At 41.3% G+C, this 19,213-nt stretch overlaps 1 protein-coding gene across 1 annotated transcript in view; it reads right to left on the reverse strand.

The window, feature by feature from the left end:
• The window catches only part of LOC115110717 (nebulin-like), an 81,125-nt gene that overhangs the window by 23,852 nt on the left and 38,060 nt on the right, over positions 1-19,213 (reverse strand). The window contains exons 73-111 of the mRNA XM_065013442.1: positions 18,869-19,180; positions 18,547-18,651; positions 18,267-18,365; positions 17,971-18,072; positions 17,585-17,692; positions 16,077-16,388; positions 15,789-15,893; positions 15,529-15,633; positions 15,203-15,307; positions 14,878-14,985; positions 13,479-13,589; positions 12,536-12,733; positions 12,272-12,376; positions 11,943-12,047; positions 11,718-11,822; positions 11,497-11,604; positions 11,176-11,289; positions 10,855-11,052; positions 10,357-10,461; positions 10,033-10,137; positions 9,678-9,785; positions 9,363-9,470; positions 8,926-9,033; positions 8,586-8,690; positions 8,022-8,126; positions 7,689-7,787; positions 7,437-7,541; positions 7,143-7,247; positions 6,846-6,950; positions 6,605-6,709; positions 5,413-5,517; positions 4,741-4,845; positions 4,442-4,546; positions 4,206-4,310; positions 3,674-3,775; positions 1,005-1,106; positions 683-790; positions 449-553; positions 128-232 (exon numbers count right to left, since the gene is read on the reverse strand). Of these exons, the coding sequence (XP_064869514.1) occupies positions 128-232; positions 449-553; positions 683-790; positions 1,005-1,106; positions 3,674-3,775; positions 4,206-4,310; positions 4,442-4,546; positions 4,741-4,845; positions 5,413-5,517; positions 6,605-6,709; positions 6,846-6,950; positions 7,143-7,247; positions 7,437-7,541; positions 7,689-7,787; positions 8,022-8,126; positions 8,586-8,690; positions 8,926-9,033; positions 9,363-9,470; positions 9,678-9,785; positions 10,033-10,137; positions 10,357-10,461; positions 10,855-11,052; positions 11,176-11,289; positions 11,497-11,604; positions 11,718-11,822; positions 11,943-12,047; positions 12,272-12,376; positions 12,536-12,733; positions 13,479-13,589; positions 14,878-14,985; positions 15,203-15,307; positions 15,529-15,633; positions 15,789-15,893; positions 16,077-16,388; positions 17,585-17,692; positions 17,971-18,072; positions 18,267-18,365; positions 18,547-18,651; positions 18,869-19,180 (4,710 nt within the window). The remainder of the gene's footprint in view (positions 1-127; positions 233-448; positions 554-682; positions 791-1,004; positions 1,107-3,673; positions 3,776-4,205; positions 4,311-4,441; positions 4,547-4,740; positions 4,846-5,412; positions 5,518-6,604; positions 6,710-6,845; positions 6,951-7,142; positions 7,248-7,436; positions 7,542-7,688; positions 7,788-8,021; positions 8,127-8,585; positions 8,691-8,925; positions 9,034-9,362; positions 9,471-9,677; positions 9,786-10,032; positions 10,138-10,356; positions 10,462-10,854; positions 11,053-11,175; positions 11,290-11,496; positions 11,605-11,717; positions 11,823-11,942; positions 12,048-12,271; positions 12,377-12,535; positions 12,734-13,478; positions 13,590-14,877; positions 14,986-15,202; positions 15,308-15,528; positions 15,634-15,788; positions 15,894-16,076; positions 16,389-17,584; positions 17,693-17,970; positions 18,073-18,266; positions 18,366-18,546; positions 18,652-18,868; positions 19,181-19,213) is intronic.

A 19,213-nucleotide genomic window follows, 5' to 3' on the forward strand; every position in this document is an offset into this window, starting at 1 on the left:
GTGTTATGTGTGTAAGTCATGTACGTCGCTATTGTCTAGATTTGTTCTTCATGGACTCTTAGACGATTAGCCCCATTGTGGGCTAAAATACATCCAAACTACACTATGTCTGTAGTGCATCACTCACATCACTCTGCTGGAAGTTGGCCTTGGCAGCGTGGATAAAGTCAGGTCTGTCGACAGTCCAGATCCACTTGTTTTTGGTGGCCTGGTACTTCTTCCTGTAGTCCAGCTGGAAGGAGACAAATCAGACAGGAACAGAACAGTGAGTGAGTGAAGGGCCTGTCTCAAGCAACCATTCAAGTGAGGTAGAACACATCAGGTATTATGCCTGTCCTTAACAAGCCACATTCTTTTATTTTTATAAATTTATTCATTCATTTATTCAAAAGTGGCTTTCAGAAGTAAATGGATATGAAAAGAGGAGTACTAGCAGAGAGAGGCTCACATTGCTGATGTTCTTGTAGGCTTCCTTGGCAGCGCGGATTTCAAAGGATTCAGGGTCCATGTTGATCTGGGCCTTGCTCCTCTCATACATCTCCTTGTACTTCAGCTGAGTGACAAAGGAGATAAAAACACACTCACATACAGTACCAGGGCAACGACAGTATCTGCCTCCATCTTAGAGGTCCAGTTGTGAGAGGGAAGGAAGGTGGCCATTTTGAGAGTGTAGAGTACATACCACGCTGGTGATCTCCTTGACCTTCTTCATGTGTGTGCTGTGTGGAGTGTCATGGCCCAGGGTGTAGCCCTTAGCCTTGTTCTTGTTATACTCCATCTTGTAGACATTCTGGAAAAAGTGATGAGAAAATGGTGCAAGTCTAAATGATTCACATATAGTGTTATGTAGATAAATGCACAGTAGTAAGGAAAGGACACATTTATTTATATTCTTTTATTATTTGTATATCTTTATTTTTGTAATAACTATTTATTTTTATAAGAGAGAAAAATCGCAACAAAAAGTATCTTTAATTCAATGTTGTGTGGCCAAGTGAACTCACGTCTAATATGGCTTTGCTGCGTTTGTGGCTCTCATGCTCAGGTGTCTCCAGGATGGAGGTGAACTTGTTCTTAGCGCGCTCATACTGCGCCCTGTACTTCCACTGTGGTGATGGGGGCAGAACACAAGAGTTAGACACTCACACAGGAGACATTACTGTCAAATAAGTATAAATGTATATATTATTAACTGTGCTTAAATGATCTATAGATTATCTATGTGCTTTGCATATTGATTTTCATTAGGCTATATGAGTTTATTTTACATGCCTTCATCCATTCTTGATCAAATGAAATGTATTTTCAAAGAAATGGTGATTCTGGGAAACAACTACATCACATGTCAATGTAATGAATGAATGCAATAGGAAGACGCCATGCAGAGGTTGGTACATGCTTATCGGAAACAGGTAACAAACTGAAATTATGTGGAAAGAGAGTTCCACAAATACACAGTTTGAGAACGAAAACAGAGACAAGGGATACGTGTTACCAATAGTCTGTTAGGGGCACAGTCTGTCATTTTCTCATGGATGATTTTCTCTAGCTGACGTATGATGTCCTGATCAGCTTGCCTGTTTCTACACGATGTCCGGATCAGCTTGCCTGTTTCTACACGATGTCCTGATCAGCTTGTCTGTTTCTACACTATGTCCTGATCAGCTTGTCTGTATCTACACTATGTCCTGATCAGCATGTCTGTTTCTACACTATGTCCTGATCAGCTTGTCTGTTTCTACACTATGTCCTGATCAGCTTGTCTGTTTCTACACTATGTCCTCATCAGCTTGTCTGTTTCTACACTATGTCCTGATCAGCTTGTCTGCATCTACACTATGTCCTGATCAGCTTGTCTGTTTCTACACTATGTCCTGATCAGCTTGTCTGTTTCTACACTATGTCCTGATCAGCTTGTCTGTTTCTACACTATGTCCTGATCAGCTTGTCTGTATCTACACTATGTCCTGATCAGCCTGTCTGTTTCTACACTATGTCCTGATCAGCTTGTCTGTTTCTACACTATGTCCTCATCAGCTTGTCTGTTTCTACACTATGTCCTGATCAGCTTGTCTGTATCTACACTATGTCCTGATCAGCTTGTCTGTTTCTACACTATGTCCTGATCAGCTTGTCTGTTTCTACACTATGTCCTGATCAGCTTGTCTGTATCTACACTATGTCCTGATCAGCTTGTCTGTTTCTACACTATGTCCTGATCAGCTTGCCTGTTTCTACACGATGTCCTGATCAGCTTGTCTGTATCTACACTATGTCCTGATCAGCTTGTCTGTTTCTACACTATGTCCTGATCAGCTTGTCTGTATCTACGCTGTGTCCTGATCAGCTTGTCTGTATCTACGCTGTGTCCTGATCAGCTTGTCTGTATCTACACTATGTCCTGATCAGCTTGTCTGTTTCTACACTACGTCCTGATCAGCATGTCTGCATCTACACTATGTCCTGATCAGCTTGTCTGTTTCTACACTATGTGCTGCTGATGATAAATCTAGTGTGGATACATATTGAACATGAGTAGTACGGCTAGAGGTTAATAATGGTAGTATTTTTTAAATTATCCTTTGGATTTAGAATTTCAACTAAAATAAATGAAAATAAATCTATTGACTGTGTTCATAATTTGACGTAAAACGTATTTCTAGACAGTTCAGTTTGTACTTGTGATGTGGGTTATAGGCAGATGAATTATAACTTGGGGTAAGCTGGGTAGCTCGGGTTCTGAGATCAGTGAGGATTCAGGAGTGTTTATGAAGCAGCGGTGTGAGGGGAATGTGGGGCAGACAGAGGTGAGGTATTCTAGTCACTGGCCAATGGGAGTTCAGCATGGGTTTCCACAGCTACAGTTAGCGAGGGCTGAGCTGGGAAGACAACCGGAGGGAGTGAGAATTGGGAAAACTGGAATGGAGTGGACATTTTGAGGACTTTACGAGGTGAGGTCTACCGGGCCAATGGAGGATTACCTTACACTGCGCGCTGGACTGGCAAATGGCGCTGAGGATGTCTGGACGGAGCAGCTCATTGCAGCCATTCTTTAGCAGCTCTTTAGCCCTGGACCTATATCTTTTCTGTCCACGGGGACACACACCAACAAACACACACAGCATGCAGAGGATGAGGACAGGGACAGTGGGACAGACAGGACAAGAGAGGAGCTCCCAAGATCCCAGGCGTGGAGTCTGAGTTGTGTCCTCCTGATTTGTGCCCTTAGAGTGAATCGCCCAGCTATATTAAACCTGGTTGAATTGGGTTCAATCAATCAATCAAATACGCCTTTTTATTAGATTTCATGGTTTTGACAAAGCTGAATTTGTTTTTGACAATTGTCATTAAAACTGACATGAGAAAAGGGTTCAACCAAGTTTACGGGTTCAACACTGAGTGCACAGATCAAGGAAAGTGTAGCCGCTCACTCAAACCACCACAGAGGGCTATTTGAGTGGCAGAGTACGACACCTGTGGCGTAAGGAAAAAGACAGAGAGAGAGAGAGGTGAACACGAATGATGACATCTTAGCCATGCGACTACGACCTCCGGAAAGGCCTGCAGTCAGATGACCTCATGCGCCGGGCTCAGAAGCAAGAGTTCTGATAGGCCCAGAGTAGACGGAGGCGGACGGGGGCAGGACTCGGCAGCGGGCCAATCATAGCTTTACCTGGCTATTCTTGGCGTTCTCCTTAGCCAGGAGGTTTCTAGGATCATCCAACACACTGCTGTACTTATCCTTGGTCTTCTCATAGGCTGCTCTATAGCGCCTCTGCTCAGAATGTCAAAAAGTTCAAGACAACTGACAAACAAACAGTGAGCTGCGACAGTCAGGAAATAAGAAGACTACCAGGAAAGAAAGTCAAGGTTAATAGAATGTGATAAATAGAGGAATGAACCGCAGACAAGAGAAACTTGAGTGACAACGACACAGTATTGTGGCTAGGACCACCACAGGAAGAAGGATGGTGCATTCATCACCATTTACAGTACATCTACTAAATGTTATGAACTAATCATGATCATCTGTTACCCTCAAAGCTGAGAATCCAAATGAGATAGAAAGAGAACACATGTTATACTCATTACTGTATCTGGTTTTCATAAGATCGTTTAAATAAGATGAAATATATCCAGTATTTCCAAATTAAAACCGACATGAGTTTGCATAAATGTGTTCCAAAAGTGCAGCTGTGACTTACTTCGTTGATGATAACGGAGGCATTCTTGGCGGCCTGGAAGAATGGAGTATCACTTGTGTACTTGAACTGGTGTCTGTTCTTCTCAAAAGTTGCTTTGTAGAGTCTCTGTTTTCAAAGGAGAAGAGGGAAAAGAAGAGGAGAAAAGAGCTTTTGTGGATATGAGAAGAGAAAGATAACATCTGAGAATGGTCTTATTGAATTTGTAGTGGTAAATTCTTTCTTTCCTAAATTCTTACCTCACTGTAGAGGCTTTTGTTCTTCTCAGCCTGGACCATCTCAGGTCTGTCCCACACGTAGCAGCCAATACCCTTCAGCCAATCCAGGTCCTCCTTGTACTTGATCTAATGTTAGGCAGATATATTCATGTTTTGGGTCACGCAAAAACATACAGGTTAAAGTATTCTAATACGCTGAAATGGACAATGCATTATTTCTATGGTAAACTACACATTGTAAGCACTCGAATGTATTGGAATGTAAAATACAGTGATTCTGCTGCGAGGGTATTTTCTGATGTTAACTTGACACCACTCACGTCGCTGACGTTATCACAGATGATTTTGCTGTGGAAGAACTCGGGACGGTCGGGGATGGATCTCCACGTACCCAGAGTGTTGTTGTACTTCTCTCTGTATTTGACCTGTGTGAAGGAGAGAGAGAATTGTCTTATATCTGTATGATAACATATGTGTATACAGTATTTCATCTGTGTGGAGACAGAGAAGTGTCTTTTATCTGTATGATAACATATGTGTACACAGTATTTCATCTGTGTGGAGACAGAGAAGTGTCTTTTATCTGTATGATAACATATGTGTATACAGTATTTCATCTGTGTGGAGACACAGAATTGACTTATATCTGTATGATAACATATGTGTATACAGTATTTCATCTGTGTGGAGACAGAGAAGTGTCTTTTATCTGTATGATAACATATGTGTATACAGTATTTCATCTGTGTGGAGACAGAGAAGTGTCTTTTATCTGTATAACATACATACAGTGTTTGGCAAAAACCACATACCAAATGGAGTCCACTTAATAGACCAAATAATCCTATTGGGTGGCTCTGAGCCAGCAGGCAAAGCTGGTTGAAACGACTTCCTTAAAACACAGATTACTGTTCGTAAACTGGTTGTAGGGATGTCATTTCAACCAGTTTTGGTTGCTGGGGAGATCTCGTCTAATTGGCTGACACACTGACCTCGCTGATGTCATCGGTGACCCTGCGGTGACACACGATGTCCAGGGCATCCTTGACGCTGTGGTAGTGACCCTTGGCCTGCTCAAAGCTCTCCTTGTAGCGCAGCTAGAGAGAGTGAGAGAGCGAGACAGACAGACAGACAGACAGACAGACAGACAGACAGACAGACAGACAGACAGACAGACAGACAGACAGACAGACAGACAGACAGACAGACAGACAGACAGACAGACAGACAGACAGACAGACAGACAGACAGACAGACAGACAGACAGACAGACAGACAGACAGACAGACAGACAGACAGACAGACAGACAGACAGACAGACAGACAGACAGACAGACAGACAGACAGACAGACAGACAGACAGACAGACAGACAGACAGACAGACAGACAGACAGACAGACAGACAGACAGACAGACAGACAGACAGACAGACAGACAGACAGACAGACAGACAGACAGACAGACAGACAGACAGACAGACAGACAGACAGACAGACAGACAGACAGACAGACAGACAGACAGACAGACAGACAGACAGACAGACAGACAGACAGACAGACAGACAGACAGACAGACAGACAGACAGACAGACAGACAGACAGACAGACAGACAGACAGACAGACAGACAGACAGACAGACAGACAGACAGACAGACAGACAGACAGACAGACAGACAGACAGACAGACAGACAGACAGACAGACAGACAGACAGACAGACAGACAGACAGACAGACAGACAGACAGACAGACAGACAGACAGACAGACAGACAGACAGACAGACAGACAGACAGACAGACAGACAGACAGACAGACAGACAGACAGACAGACAGACAGACAGACAGACAGACCAGACCAGACCAGACCAGACCAGACCAGACCAGACCAGACCAGACCAGACCAGACCAGACCAGACCAGACCAGACCAGACCAGACAAGACAAGACAAGACAAGACAAGACAAGACAAGACAAGACAAGACAGACAGACAGACAGACAGACAGACAGACAGACAGACAGACAGACAGACAGACAGACAGACAGACAGACAGACAGACAGAGAGAGAGAGAGAGAGAGAGAGAGAGAGAGAGAGTAGTACATAGGTCAGTCATTTTGAAGAAGGACAACTTAAAGACCAAAGACAGTAGAGGCGGAGGAGGGATCACCAGAGAGCATACTCACATCACTGGACTGTAGGTAGGCCTTCTTGGCCCGAACCAGGATGGGTGTGTCATGGATGCTGGTGTACTTGTGCTTCATCTTCTCATACTGATCTTTGTATTTGATCTGGGAGAAGAAACAGAGGAGAAACTGTGTTAGAGCAGTGGTGAAGGGCAAATACTATGGTATCATACTGGGACATAAGAAGGGCAATATAGTGGTGCTAGAGGAATGTTGGAGAAATGACGTTGGAAAGACTTACCTCGCTGAAGACCACCTTCATAGCCCTGGCGTGGTCCATTATGGGGGTGTTGATCTCCGGAGTGAAGTGGGCTCTCTCCTTGGAGGCCAGGTCAGTGTACATAAACTGTAATTAACATTAACAGAAACGTCAGAAATCTCTTTCTTTGTACCTTTTTGTCATTGTTGTGCTTTAAGTTGGCATCAATAGAAATCTTAACACAGCTATCAGTCCTCCAAAGAGTTAAGCAGGTTTCATGTATCTTTGAGAGCTAAGATGAAACACAAAAAAAGCTGTGGGCATCTCCTTTTGACTTGCCTTGTTGCTGAGCTGTTGGGCCCATTTGACTCTCTGGACCTCAAGGGAGTCCAGGGTGGTGGTGCACTTGCTCTTCTCCACATTGCCTTGGGCTCTGTACTTCAGCTGAGGACGAGGTTAAAGGTTAACACTGCCAATTCAGACAGAAAGACAGACCTGAGTCTCCAACAAGCATCAACCTCGTATAATGGCAGTTAATGGACGTTTTACTGTATTGTGTTAATATCGATTGTACTGTTTATTATTATATATATGTGGAAAATGGTGGAAGATATGATAGTGAAGATGACTCACGTTGCTCATGTGGGTCTTGAGCTCAGTGATGCGCTGGTACTCTGGTGTGCCCAGGACCACAGTAAAGTTGGCACGGTTCTTCTTTGCCTCAACATCATAGTTGGCCTGTTTTGGGGAGATAAATTAACATGGATTAGCAGATGTATTATAAGCTTAGTATAGACATATTATTACCAGTATTTGCAGATTGTGTATACTTAGATTGCTGATTGAAGCCATGATAAAATGAAAAAGAAAGGAAAGGCCATCTACCCTGAACTTGCTAATGTTGCGGACAGTGACCATCTCAGGTGTGTCATACATGAAGCAGCCAACGCCTCTCAGCCACAGAAGGTCCTCCTTGTATCTCAGCTGGTGATGGAAACAGAGACAGACAATGGTCACATTACTGTATAATCATTCAATAGGCATGGAGGGATTTGGCAAAGTAACAATAACCTATCAATGAAATTCTTCCCGTATCCTCACTGAAGTTAACTTAAGTTTTCATTGAAAAGAACATATTTCATTGATTGTATAGCCTAAATATTGTTTCAGAAGTTGCTAAGCTGCATTGTTTTGAGTGAATGTTATTGGGCCACGTACGTCACTGGTGATCTCGTTGACGTGGTTACAGTGTATCATCTGGGGAGTGATGCCCATGGGTATCATGGTGCCTCTGTTGGCGAAGTACTTCTCCTTGTAACACAACTTCACGGAACAAAGGGAGACACACAGTACTTAGAACACGTGGCAAACTTCACAGAACAAAGGGAGACACACAGTACTTAGAACACGTGGCAAACTTCACAGAACAAAGGGAGACACACAGTACTTAGAACACGTGGCAAACTTCATAGAACAAAGGGAGACACACAGTACTTAGAACACGTGGCAAACTTCACAGAACAAAGGGAGACACACAGTACTTAGAACAGGTGGCAAACTTCATAGAACAAAGGGAGACACACAGTACTTAGAACACGTGGCAAACTTCACAGCAAAGAGAACAAATAAATAAAATAGTTTTGAAAAGAAGTGTATGAATGAAAACAGAGATAATCATGATGGAATTAGTCTTGTATCAAGCATCAACACTAAGTAATAGTAACAAACATCAATGACAATAGTCTAGTAGTGATAATGACAGGATGACAAAAGGTCACGTACGTCGCTGACGGCCTTCTGGGTCATCTTGACCTGTCTGATCTCAGGTGTGTCGTAGGTGCTGTGGACCTTATCCTTCTCCATCTCATACAGCTCACGGTACAGACGCTGGGACAGACAGATGGAGAGGGGAAATAACATCACCACTACACCCCATATAATCATTTTAATGATGCCCACATTCCCGGGTCTTGGACTGTACACAGCTATAATGACTCAACATCTTTCAAGGGACTCATAACAAATAGCCACATAGATGGATCATCAATCAAATTCAATAATTCATCAATTATGATATTTTTCCAATTACTGGGGGTAGAGGAGAAGACGTTTGTAATCTTACCGGGTTGGTGACCTTGTTGGCGTTCCTGATGTTGACGAAGCTGACACCTTCTGGGTCTAGGGTGTAGTTCGTAGCCTTTGACTTTTCATAGTCATTCTTGTACTTCACCTACACAACACAACAGAATTCCACGTGTGAGTTCCTACCATAGAGAAATGATATATAACATTTTATGGTAACTACATCTACAGGCTTCCTTCTACTTCACCTAGCTACAGTACAGAAGACAAGTGTGAGTGACACAGTGCGTGCCTCTCATAACTGAACGTTTGCATCTGAATAGATTTTTTTGTGTGATAATTACCTCAATGAGAATCTTAATGGTTAATATTTTATACACAAGGTGGGGGGGTTTCTCTATTTTGGGGGGGACGGTTCAAGTAAAAAAAAAAAATTAGATGAACATTGAATAAAAGAAAGTGTTGTGTCTTTCTTACGCTGCTGACAACGATGGTGTTGTGCTGAGCCTGCTTCATGAGAGGATTGTCGTGGGGTAGAGAGTAGCCAGTAGGCATGAAGTTCTTGTTGGCCTCTTTGTAGAAGTTCTGAGGAGAATCATGAGAGAGGAAAAACGGAAGGTCATAAGATATGAGAATCATAATAAAACGAGCATATTTTACTTCTATAAACAGTGAGGGAGTAGTTACTATTTAGGTGTTTTTGAAAGTTACGAGTGAGTTATGTTTTGTAAGAGTGTACTTAAAGTAAAGAAATGATCCCCAAAAAAGAAGTGAGGATGGAAGATATCTTACATCACTCTGGTTGTAGTTGGCCAGGCGTGCCCTCTCTGTGTCAACGGTGACAGCGGGGGAGGAGTTAGTTCCCTTGACATTGGTGACGTAGTCATTACGGTAGTGGAGCTGAGAACATGAGAGGAGAGAAATTCATATGCTCCATCATGAAAATAATTAGAATTGATATATATATATATTCAATTTTTTTGTTTAGTTTATTGAGACAGATGGATATACAGGGGAGACAGAGTAGGGAAGAGAGACAGTACAAAAATGAGAGCCTGGACCAGGAAGTGAACTCTGATTAAATAAGGGTTAAATAAAACAACAAGATGGTGATAGAAAAAGAAGAAGCTTTAGCGACAGTACTCACATCGCTCAGGTTCTGAGCACTCTGTTTGGCTGTTTCATAGGTAGGAGTGTCGATGACCATAGAGTACTCCTTGAAAGCCTCAATGCCCTTGGCTCTGTACTTGTTCTGAATGACAAGAACAAACACACAAATACATCCACATCAATGTCCACATCTGTGGAATTAATCATTTCCCTCTAGTCATTAGATTAAGAGAGGATAGAAGAGGAGAGGAGAGGAGAGGAGAGGAGAGGAGAGGAGAGGAGAGGAGAGGAGAGGAGAGGAGAGGAGAGGAGGAAAGACAGATGAAGAAAGATAGGTGAGAGGCATGGGGAGGGAGTTTACCTCGCTCTGCAGGTTGTCAGCAGCCTTGACGCGCAAGATCTCAGGGGTGTCCCAAGCATAGCAGCCAATTCCCTTCAGCCAGTTCAGGTCATCCTTGTAGAAGACCTGGGGAGCCACAGGAAAGTTATAGAAGTCAGGACAAGCAAGAAGAAGTACAGCATTTGGGAACTAAAACTTTGAACTACCAAATATAACTATATATAACTATGTCACAATAGTTTAAAAGTATTCAGCAATATTAGTTACTTTTTCTGACACACTCTACCGGATCCTAAATAAATTACTATAACCCAAAATTAAAGAAAATAAAAGTCCTCTAGGTCTTCCCGAAGAACATTTTATATATATGTTATTATAAACAACAATTTTGTTTATAATAAGTAAGGGAAAAAAAGTGTGTTCAATTGAATCATTTAACTTCACATGAAACTGTGATTAAATGCAAAGTTTTCCACATAAAGAAAGTTTATTAAAATATTAAAAGTTCGGATGACTCACGTCGCTGAGCTGCTCGTTGACCTTGCGTGCCTGGGTGTACACCTGCATATCAGGCATACAGATCCACTGGTGCAGGTACTTCCTGTAACCGATCTCACTGACATGGTCCTGAGTTTGACGGGCTGACAAGACATGTAGCATGTCTGGAGGGATGTGGTTCTTGGCCTTGGTCTTCTCATAGTCTGCCTTGTACAAGCGCTACATGTAGGGAGGGCACATAAACCATTATGTTATCATGTGCGTGTACATTTCCATTGATTTAAGATCAATGTGTTTGACTGCCATATGGAAGACAGTAAAGTAAAGAGGCGATAGACTTACATCAAGACCCATCTGTCCGGCTTTGATGCAGCGGAGAGTTTGTGGGTCGTCCTCCAGGGACTTGGGCAGACTGTAGAGGGACTTGAACTTCTCATAATCCTCCCTGTATTTGACCTATAGGGAAGGACATCATATGGGTAGGTTTGGGTAGTGGGCTTTGACAATGTACAATGCAACTTTTACGTATGTGATGACTGATAATCCTAAACAACTAAGTTCAAGCAAATGAGGAACATCAAAAGTCAAAAGGGTCTTAGACTATAAAGGGTGATAAGTTGGATGATAAATTGGGTGATAAGTTGGGTGATAAGTTGAACTCACACTGCTGAGGATGACCTTCTGTTGTTTGGCGTGTTTCATGGCGTGGGAGTCTGATGGCAGCGTGTAACCCTTAGCCTTGATCTGGTCCCAGGCAGATGTATACGTTTTCTAGACGACACCAAAGAAAACATAACCATCATAAATGAAGCATTTCAATCCTAATAGGTAAACACTACAGTATTTGGAGACACAGTGTACGTCTACAGTAGAGCCACACTTACGGTGCTGTAGATGTGCTTGAGGTTGGCGTAGCGTACGTAGTCGTAGGTATCCAGAATTGTGGTATACATATGTTTTTCCTTATGGTAAGCCTCCCTGTAGTTCAGCTGTTGAGATAAAGAGCATATGTTTTGATACAACACGGGTTTTATACATTTCTATACCATTAAGACGTGATGTGTAGTATAGTATAGTATTTATTTCTGTACAATACATCTGACACTCACATCACTGGCCCAGGTGTGACCCAGGATAGCAGTCACATAGGCAGGGGTGTCTGTCACGATGGAGTAGTTGTTGAATTCCTTCTTACCCTCCTCTTTGTATTTGAGCTGCAAGAAAACAAATGCAGAAGGTTAATAAACCATAGTCCCCATGCAGGAATACTCCTTTTGAAGTAGTCTCTATCACTATTCTTTTTGATTGTCTTTAAGTATTTCTATGATAAAATATATATGTATTTATCCATTTATGATAGACTGGTATTCAATCAATAACAAACAAAAGACTAGGAAAATCATTGGTATAAATGACAGTAAGTTATCTTGCTACTCACCTCGCTCTGCAGCAGGTAGGCATTCTTGGCGCGGACAATCTCAGGTGTGTCCCAGACATAGCAACCAATACCCTTCATCCAGTTCAGGTCATCTTTGTAGTACACCTAGCAAACAGATAGACAATACCACAATGCAGAGTTAAGATAGTTGGATTTGATATGATTTTACAAATACTGTGATAGTGTGGGGTAGTGTAGCCAACTAAAGATGTGTTGTGTCCTTTTGCGAAATACACTTTAAAATCTATTAATCTTGAAACGTACATCGCTCAGGATCTCGTTGTTCTTGCGGGCTCTGATAGCGTCCTCCTGTTCGGGGTGGCAGGTCCAGTTGTGCAGGTAGGTGCGGTACAGCACATCACTGAGCATGTCCTGAGACCTCTTAGCCACCACGTTGGGAATGATGTCAGCGGGGATGTGGTTCTTGATCTTGTTGGTGTTATACTCCTTCTGGTAATCCCTCTGGAAGAAAGAACAGCGCACTGTGTGGATTATTTTCAAATCAAATGAAAGTGTATTTGTCCTATGCACGTGTTGTACAGAGTACAATGAAATGCTTACATGCAGGTTCACCTCTCTACATTGCAACAACAAAATAAGAATATATGTAAGTAAAACAATATTAAATGGAAGAAAAATAAATAAATAGAAGAACATGATAGAATTATACATAGGAAAGCATATCTAAAGAGTAAATATGGCATATTCCTAGTTCCAACAGAGTATCTTTTAAAATGTTTATTTATGCAGGTAAGTCATTTAAGAACAAATTCTTAATGGTGAGCTGCTGTTGTAGCGACCGGATTATCATGTGTGTGATTTACTAGATTATGCTGTGTAGGTTATCAGTATAATATATTTTACTAGATATACTGTAGATGTACTACAGTATTATAGCAGTATTATATCTTACTAGATATACTGTAGATATACTAAAGAATTATAGCAGTATTAGATCTTACCAGATATAGTGTAGATATACTATAGTAATACAGCAGTATCATATCTTACTAGATATAGTGTAGATATACTATTGTATTATAGCAGTATTATATCTTACTAGATATAGTGTAGATATACTATAGTAATATAGCAGTATCATATCTTACTAGATATAGTGTAGATATACTATTGTATTATAGCAGTATTATATCTTACTAGATATAGTGTAGATATACTATAGTAATATAGCAGTATCATATCTTACCAGGCCCTTCTGTTTCTCCTGTTCTCCACAGCGCATCACCTCAGGGAAGTCCACCAGGGTGCCAGCCAGGTAGTGGCCCTTGGCCTTCTCATGGGCGTCATGGTACTTAGCCTGAAAGGTTTCAGTTTCAAAGAAAAAAAAACTATTGTCATCAATGATTGCAGGGAGTAAAGGGCTCCGTTACCACAACAACATATGCAACCACTAGCAGTTACTTAAGCAATAAGGCCTGAGGGGGTGTGGTATATGGCCAATATACCACGGTTAAGGGATGTTCTTAGGCACGACGCAACCCCTGAAACCTTATTGCTATTATAAACTGGTTACCAATGTAATTAGAGCAGTAAAAATAATTTTTTTGTCATACCCGTGGTATACTTAAGTTATATACCACGGCTGTCAGCCAATCAGCATTCATGGCTCAAACCACCCAGTTTATACCATTGTTTGTAATAATCATCATATTCTTTATAGTTAATCATTTAACAAACACGCATTTAACTATTTGAATTAGATTTAATAGTACTAAAGTCCGTTGTGTCCTTTGCTCTTTAAATATTATTTATATCTTATAGTAATAATCATCATATTTTTTATAGTTAATCATTTAACAAACACACATTTAACTATTTGAATTAGATTTAATAGTACTAAAGTCCGTTGTGTCCTTTGCTCTTTAAATATTATTTATATCTTATAGTAATAATCATCATATTTTTTATAGTTAATCATTTAACAAACACACATTTAACTATTTGAATTAGATTTAATAGTACTAAAGTCCGTTGTGTCCTTTGCTCTTTAAATATTATTTATATCTTATAGTAATAATCATCATATTTTTTATAGTTAATCATTTAACAAACACACATTTAACTATTTGAATTAGATTTAATAGTACTAAAGTCCGTTGTGTCCGTTGCTCTTTAAATATTATATATATCTTATTGTCACGACTTCTGCCGAAGTCGGTTCCTCTCCTTGTTCGGGCAGTGTTCGGCGGTCGATGTCATCGGTCTTCTAGCCATCACCGATCCATTTTTCATTTTCCATTTGTTTTGTCTTGTTTTCCCACACACCTGGTTTTCATTCCCTCATTATGTGTTGTGTATTTAACCCTCTGTTCCCCCCATGTCTTTGTGCAGAATTGTTTATTGTAAATGCTTGTGCACATGATGACCGGTGCGCAAAGTTTTTTTTACTCATGTCTTGTTACTCTTTATGCCGTTGGTTTTGCTATTAAACTGCTTCGGCTATTACCTAGTTCTGCTCTCCTGCGTCAGACTTCCCTGCCACCGGTTACGCACCCCTTACACTTATAGTAATAATCATCATATTCTTTATAGTTAATCATAATATTTGTATTGTTGATTGTCAAGAGGATGTAAATTAGACTCACGTCACTGATGATCTCCCTGTTCTTCTTGGCTCCGACTACTGGAATGTACTGAGGGTCGAGCTGGTAACCAGTGGCTTTGCTTTCGTCCCAAGCCAGTTTGTAGTATTTCTACAAATGACATCAAAACAATCCTCAATGTCAAAATCAGAAGTTACAGATAAAACTTTTTTTTTAATAACATCATCATTATAAAATGCATTAGTTTCAACAATATTATTACAATTATTATCAACATTATAAAAAATATAATTGCATATAAAATTTGACATTTGTGCAGATAGGTGTTCCTATGAAGACCAAATCATATGGATGTAGAGTACTTTACCTCACTGATGACCTTGGCGACCTCTCTGCTATGGGCCAGCTGGGGTGTGTCCTCTGAGCCGATGTACTTGCCCTTCTCTGCGTTGAAGGTCTCCTTGTACTTCAGCTTTACAACAGAAGGACATATAGGCACAGGTCATGATCAAATCGAAACAACCCACACAACACAACATCCTCACGTTTCTCTAATCTTAGGTATGGGTCAAAGGCTATCTGAAACAGAGAAAATGTGCATCAAACAAAAGAGACATCCAAAGACTGTATGTCGTTTTTTTTGGCTATTCTTAACATACTGTATAAGCTAAACTAGTAAAATGATTCACTCACATCACTGAGGTTAAAAGCATTGATGGTGGCCAGGATAATCTCAGGACGATCCACGATGTGTGTGTATTTGGCAAAGTTGTCTTTGGCATCCTTCTTGTAAAGCCTCTGCAAAAAGACAGTAGAGAGAGAGACGTGGTAAGAATTCCCTGAAGGGTAGCAAACACATGCAGTACTAATGACTGACATTTGAGGAGCAGAATGTGCCCAATGAAACCAATAACCACACCAAAAACAGCATGGATACAGATAGAGGAGCTTACCTCGTTCATGATCTTCTGGGCATTCCTAACTTTGACGTGATCGACACAGTCTGCAGCCATCCATCCACAGCCACGGAGCCATTCCAGATCGGCCTTGTAGACAAACTGCAGACAGACAGAGTAGAGTTAGACAAACCATCATTTTATCTCAGGGTATTTCCCTGATTTAATTAGGGAGAGAAAGAGAGAGAGACGGGGAGAGAAGAGAGAGAGAGATGGGACAAGAGAGAGAGAGAGAGAGAGAGAGAGAGAGAGAGAGAGAGAGAGAGAGAGAGATATTCTACTCACGTCACTCTGAAGGTCGTACGCTTTGCGGGCCTGTTTGACGTCAGTGGAGTCTGGCAGACAGGTCCAGTTGTGTAGATGGGTCCTGTAATGTTTGTCATTGACCTGGACCTGGCATTTCTTGGCCAGCTCGAAAGACAGCATGTCCACTGGCAGATGGAACTTGGTCTTGGACTTATTGAAGTCTTTCTTGTACAGGGCATCAGAGGCGATCTTGGCTGAGTTCAGAGCCAGCATGAGCAGAGGGTCATCCTCGACGCAGCGGGCTCCAATGTGATGGCCAGCCTGCTTACGGTAGCCTGCCTTGTATTTGTGCTGTGAAAGAGAACAAGCAAGTGTCAAAGTATTGTATTTGGTACAAGAAATATACTTGCTGGTGACCCTCAATTAAATTTGGCGATGAATGGATGCCTGTCGAACAAGTTAAATAGACCAAACTACTTGGGGTCACGTTGGACACAGCTCTATCCTGGTCTGAGCATATAGATAACATTGTTATTAAAATGGGTAAGGGCATTGCTATAACAAGAAAATGTTCTGAGTATTTAACATCCAGCATTTCGAATCAGGTGATTTCATTTTTGGTCCTGTCACACTTAGAGTACTGTTCAGCCCCTAAAAAACAGGGCTGCCAGATTAGCTCTTCATTGTTCTATCCATATATATATATATATATATTTTTTTTAAAGGAATGCATTCATCTCTCATGGCTTCCTGTTGAAAGCAAATTACTAGCAGTCTTTTGAATTTCTTGAGGAACGTAATATTTTTCAAGAAACCAAAGTACTTTTTATACAAATTAGTGTATACCAGCAACAAACACAACCACCAAACCACACAGGCAAGTTTAGGTAATCTGATAACCCCCAGACCAAGGACAAATCTCCTCATATCTATAGTAATTTACAGAGCCATCACTGAATGGAATTCTTAACCAACTCACATTTCTCAGGAGACAAAAGTAAATCCACCTTCAATAAAACAATAAAAGAACATCTAATGCGATGGACCATATGACTGGACAGAGACTTATTCTGAAGAGCATCTACTGTATTACCTGTCAGGTATTTTAATTGTCTACAATGTCGAAGTCATAACAAACTTGTTGAGTGTCGGTTATGTCTTAATGTAAATTGTAATTGTTTGTAATGTCTTTTTAGGTCTGTGTTGGACCCCAGGAAGGTTAGCTGACGTCATGGTGTCCGCTAATGGGGATCCTAATTAAATGATCAAATTCAAAGTGCCATACTTAGTGGGATTTAATTGACTGTTTATTCATACATACTGCAATAGAGATCTAAGCATTTAGAATTAAAACGGGATGGAGTGAATGGATATTTTGAGGCACTTAAACACTACAAAGTTAGGAACTTAAGTAAATGATGTAGTTAATGTTATCTTTATCAGGAGTGAACAGACACTTACTGTTCCATTACATTTGCATTCAGATGAGATAAGTATTTTTGACCTCAATAACCTGTTAAAATAAAGGTGAAAACGGTGATACTCACATCGCTCTGGACTTTATTGTTGTGGATGCACTGCTTGATGGGAACAGCATCTCCAGGCATGAAGAAGCCGGTGGCTTTGACCTTATCCCAGTCCTTGGTGTACAGTTTCTGTGAAAGGGTAAGATAGATAGGACCGTAAATTACAGGAAGTAATGGTACAATTTTGTGACAACACCACGTCGTATGAGCATTTCTTCTTCGAGTTCCCCTCTACCTTCAGTATTGTTGAAGCTTTATTCAGACTGGAAAAGGCGTTTTGAGCTTTTCAAATGTCTGAGCACCCTGATCAAATCAAATCAAATTGTATTGGTCACATACACATATTTAGCAGATGTTATTGCGGGTGTAGGGAAAGGCTTGATGTAAAGAAAGAAGAGTTAACTTACTGGATGGAGATTCTTGGCCACCTCTCTTGCTGTTGCCAGTACTGGAGTGTCTGTGATCGTGTACTTAGTCTTCTCTGTGTGCCAGAGTGCACGGTAATTAGCCTGCACAAAATCAAAACACAAAAGCAATTGACTAGTATTGTACTTATGATGATTACTATTGGCTCTATTAAGAGTTGCTTCAATAGTCCAATGTTTTTACTTCATCATTTTGATAGCCATTCCCCACAGAAAAAAAACATTGTGATTCTTTCATGTGTTGTAACATGTAAGAATTGGCCAATGTCCCCACCCACCTCATTGAGGATATCTGCCGCGTTCTTAGCGCAAACCAGGTCCATTCGGTCCACAGGAGCCGTGAACATCTGCTGATCCAACTTGACTCGGTAACCTCTCTGCAAGACAACATCGGCAACAACAGTCAAACCAACATCAAGCTTCAATCAATTTCATTGCATATGAACCTTTTTCTGTCCACAATTAAAATGATCAGGTAGACGACAGACGCTTGGTGGCATATATTACTGTTATATTATTATCAAGTACTTATTACATGACATATATTATATGACTTACGTCAGCCAGGACCGCTTGGGCGTGTTTCACTTTCAACACCCCCACAGACTCATGGGGGTTCCAACCACATCCCCTGAGCCACTCCAGATCAGCCTTGTACACCGCCTGGGAGAAGACAACAGGGTGTTTGTATTGGCATAGGGGTCAGCGTGCCACTAAATACTGATTGCCTTTCCCAGATACAACTGAACAGAGGGTTAAAATCAACAAAGATGTATGCGATAAGGACGTCTCTGAAATAATCTCAGGCGAATATAGCACATAAAACATTATCATGGCCATATAATTACAATATGATAGAGGGATAAAAAGAGGAACTCACATCGCTCTGCAGATCATAGGTTTTCCTGGCCTGCACGACATCAGTGGAGTCTGGCAGACAGGTCCAGTTGTGCAGGCGAGTTCTGTAGTTGAAGTCGTTGACCTGGACCTGGCATTTCTTGGCCAGTTCAATGGTCAGCATGTCGACTGGGAGGTGGAACTTGGTCTTGGACTTGTTGAAGTCCTTCTTGTACAGCGCATCACTGGCAATTTTGGCTGAGTTCAGAGCCAACATGATCAGAGGGTCATCATTGACGCTGAGGGCTCCAATGTGGTGGCCAACCTGCTTGCGGTAGCCCTCGTGGTATTTGTACTGATTGATAACAGGGGGGGGGGGGATCAGAGA

The sequence above is a fragment of the Oncorhynchus nerka genome, linkage group LG3 (assembly GCF_034236695.1).
Source record: "Oncorhynchus nerka isolate Pitt River linkage group LG3, Oner_Uvic_2.0, whole genome shotgun sequence".
In the NCBI taxonomy this organism is placed as follows: domain Eukaryota; kingdom Metazoa; phylum Chordata; class Actinopteri; order Salmoniformes; family Salmonidae; genus Oncorhynchus; species Oncorhynchus nerka.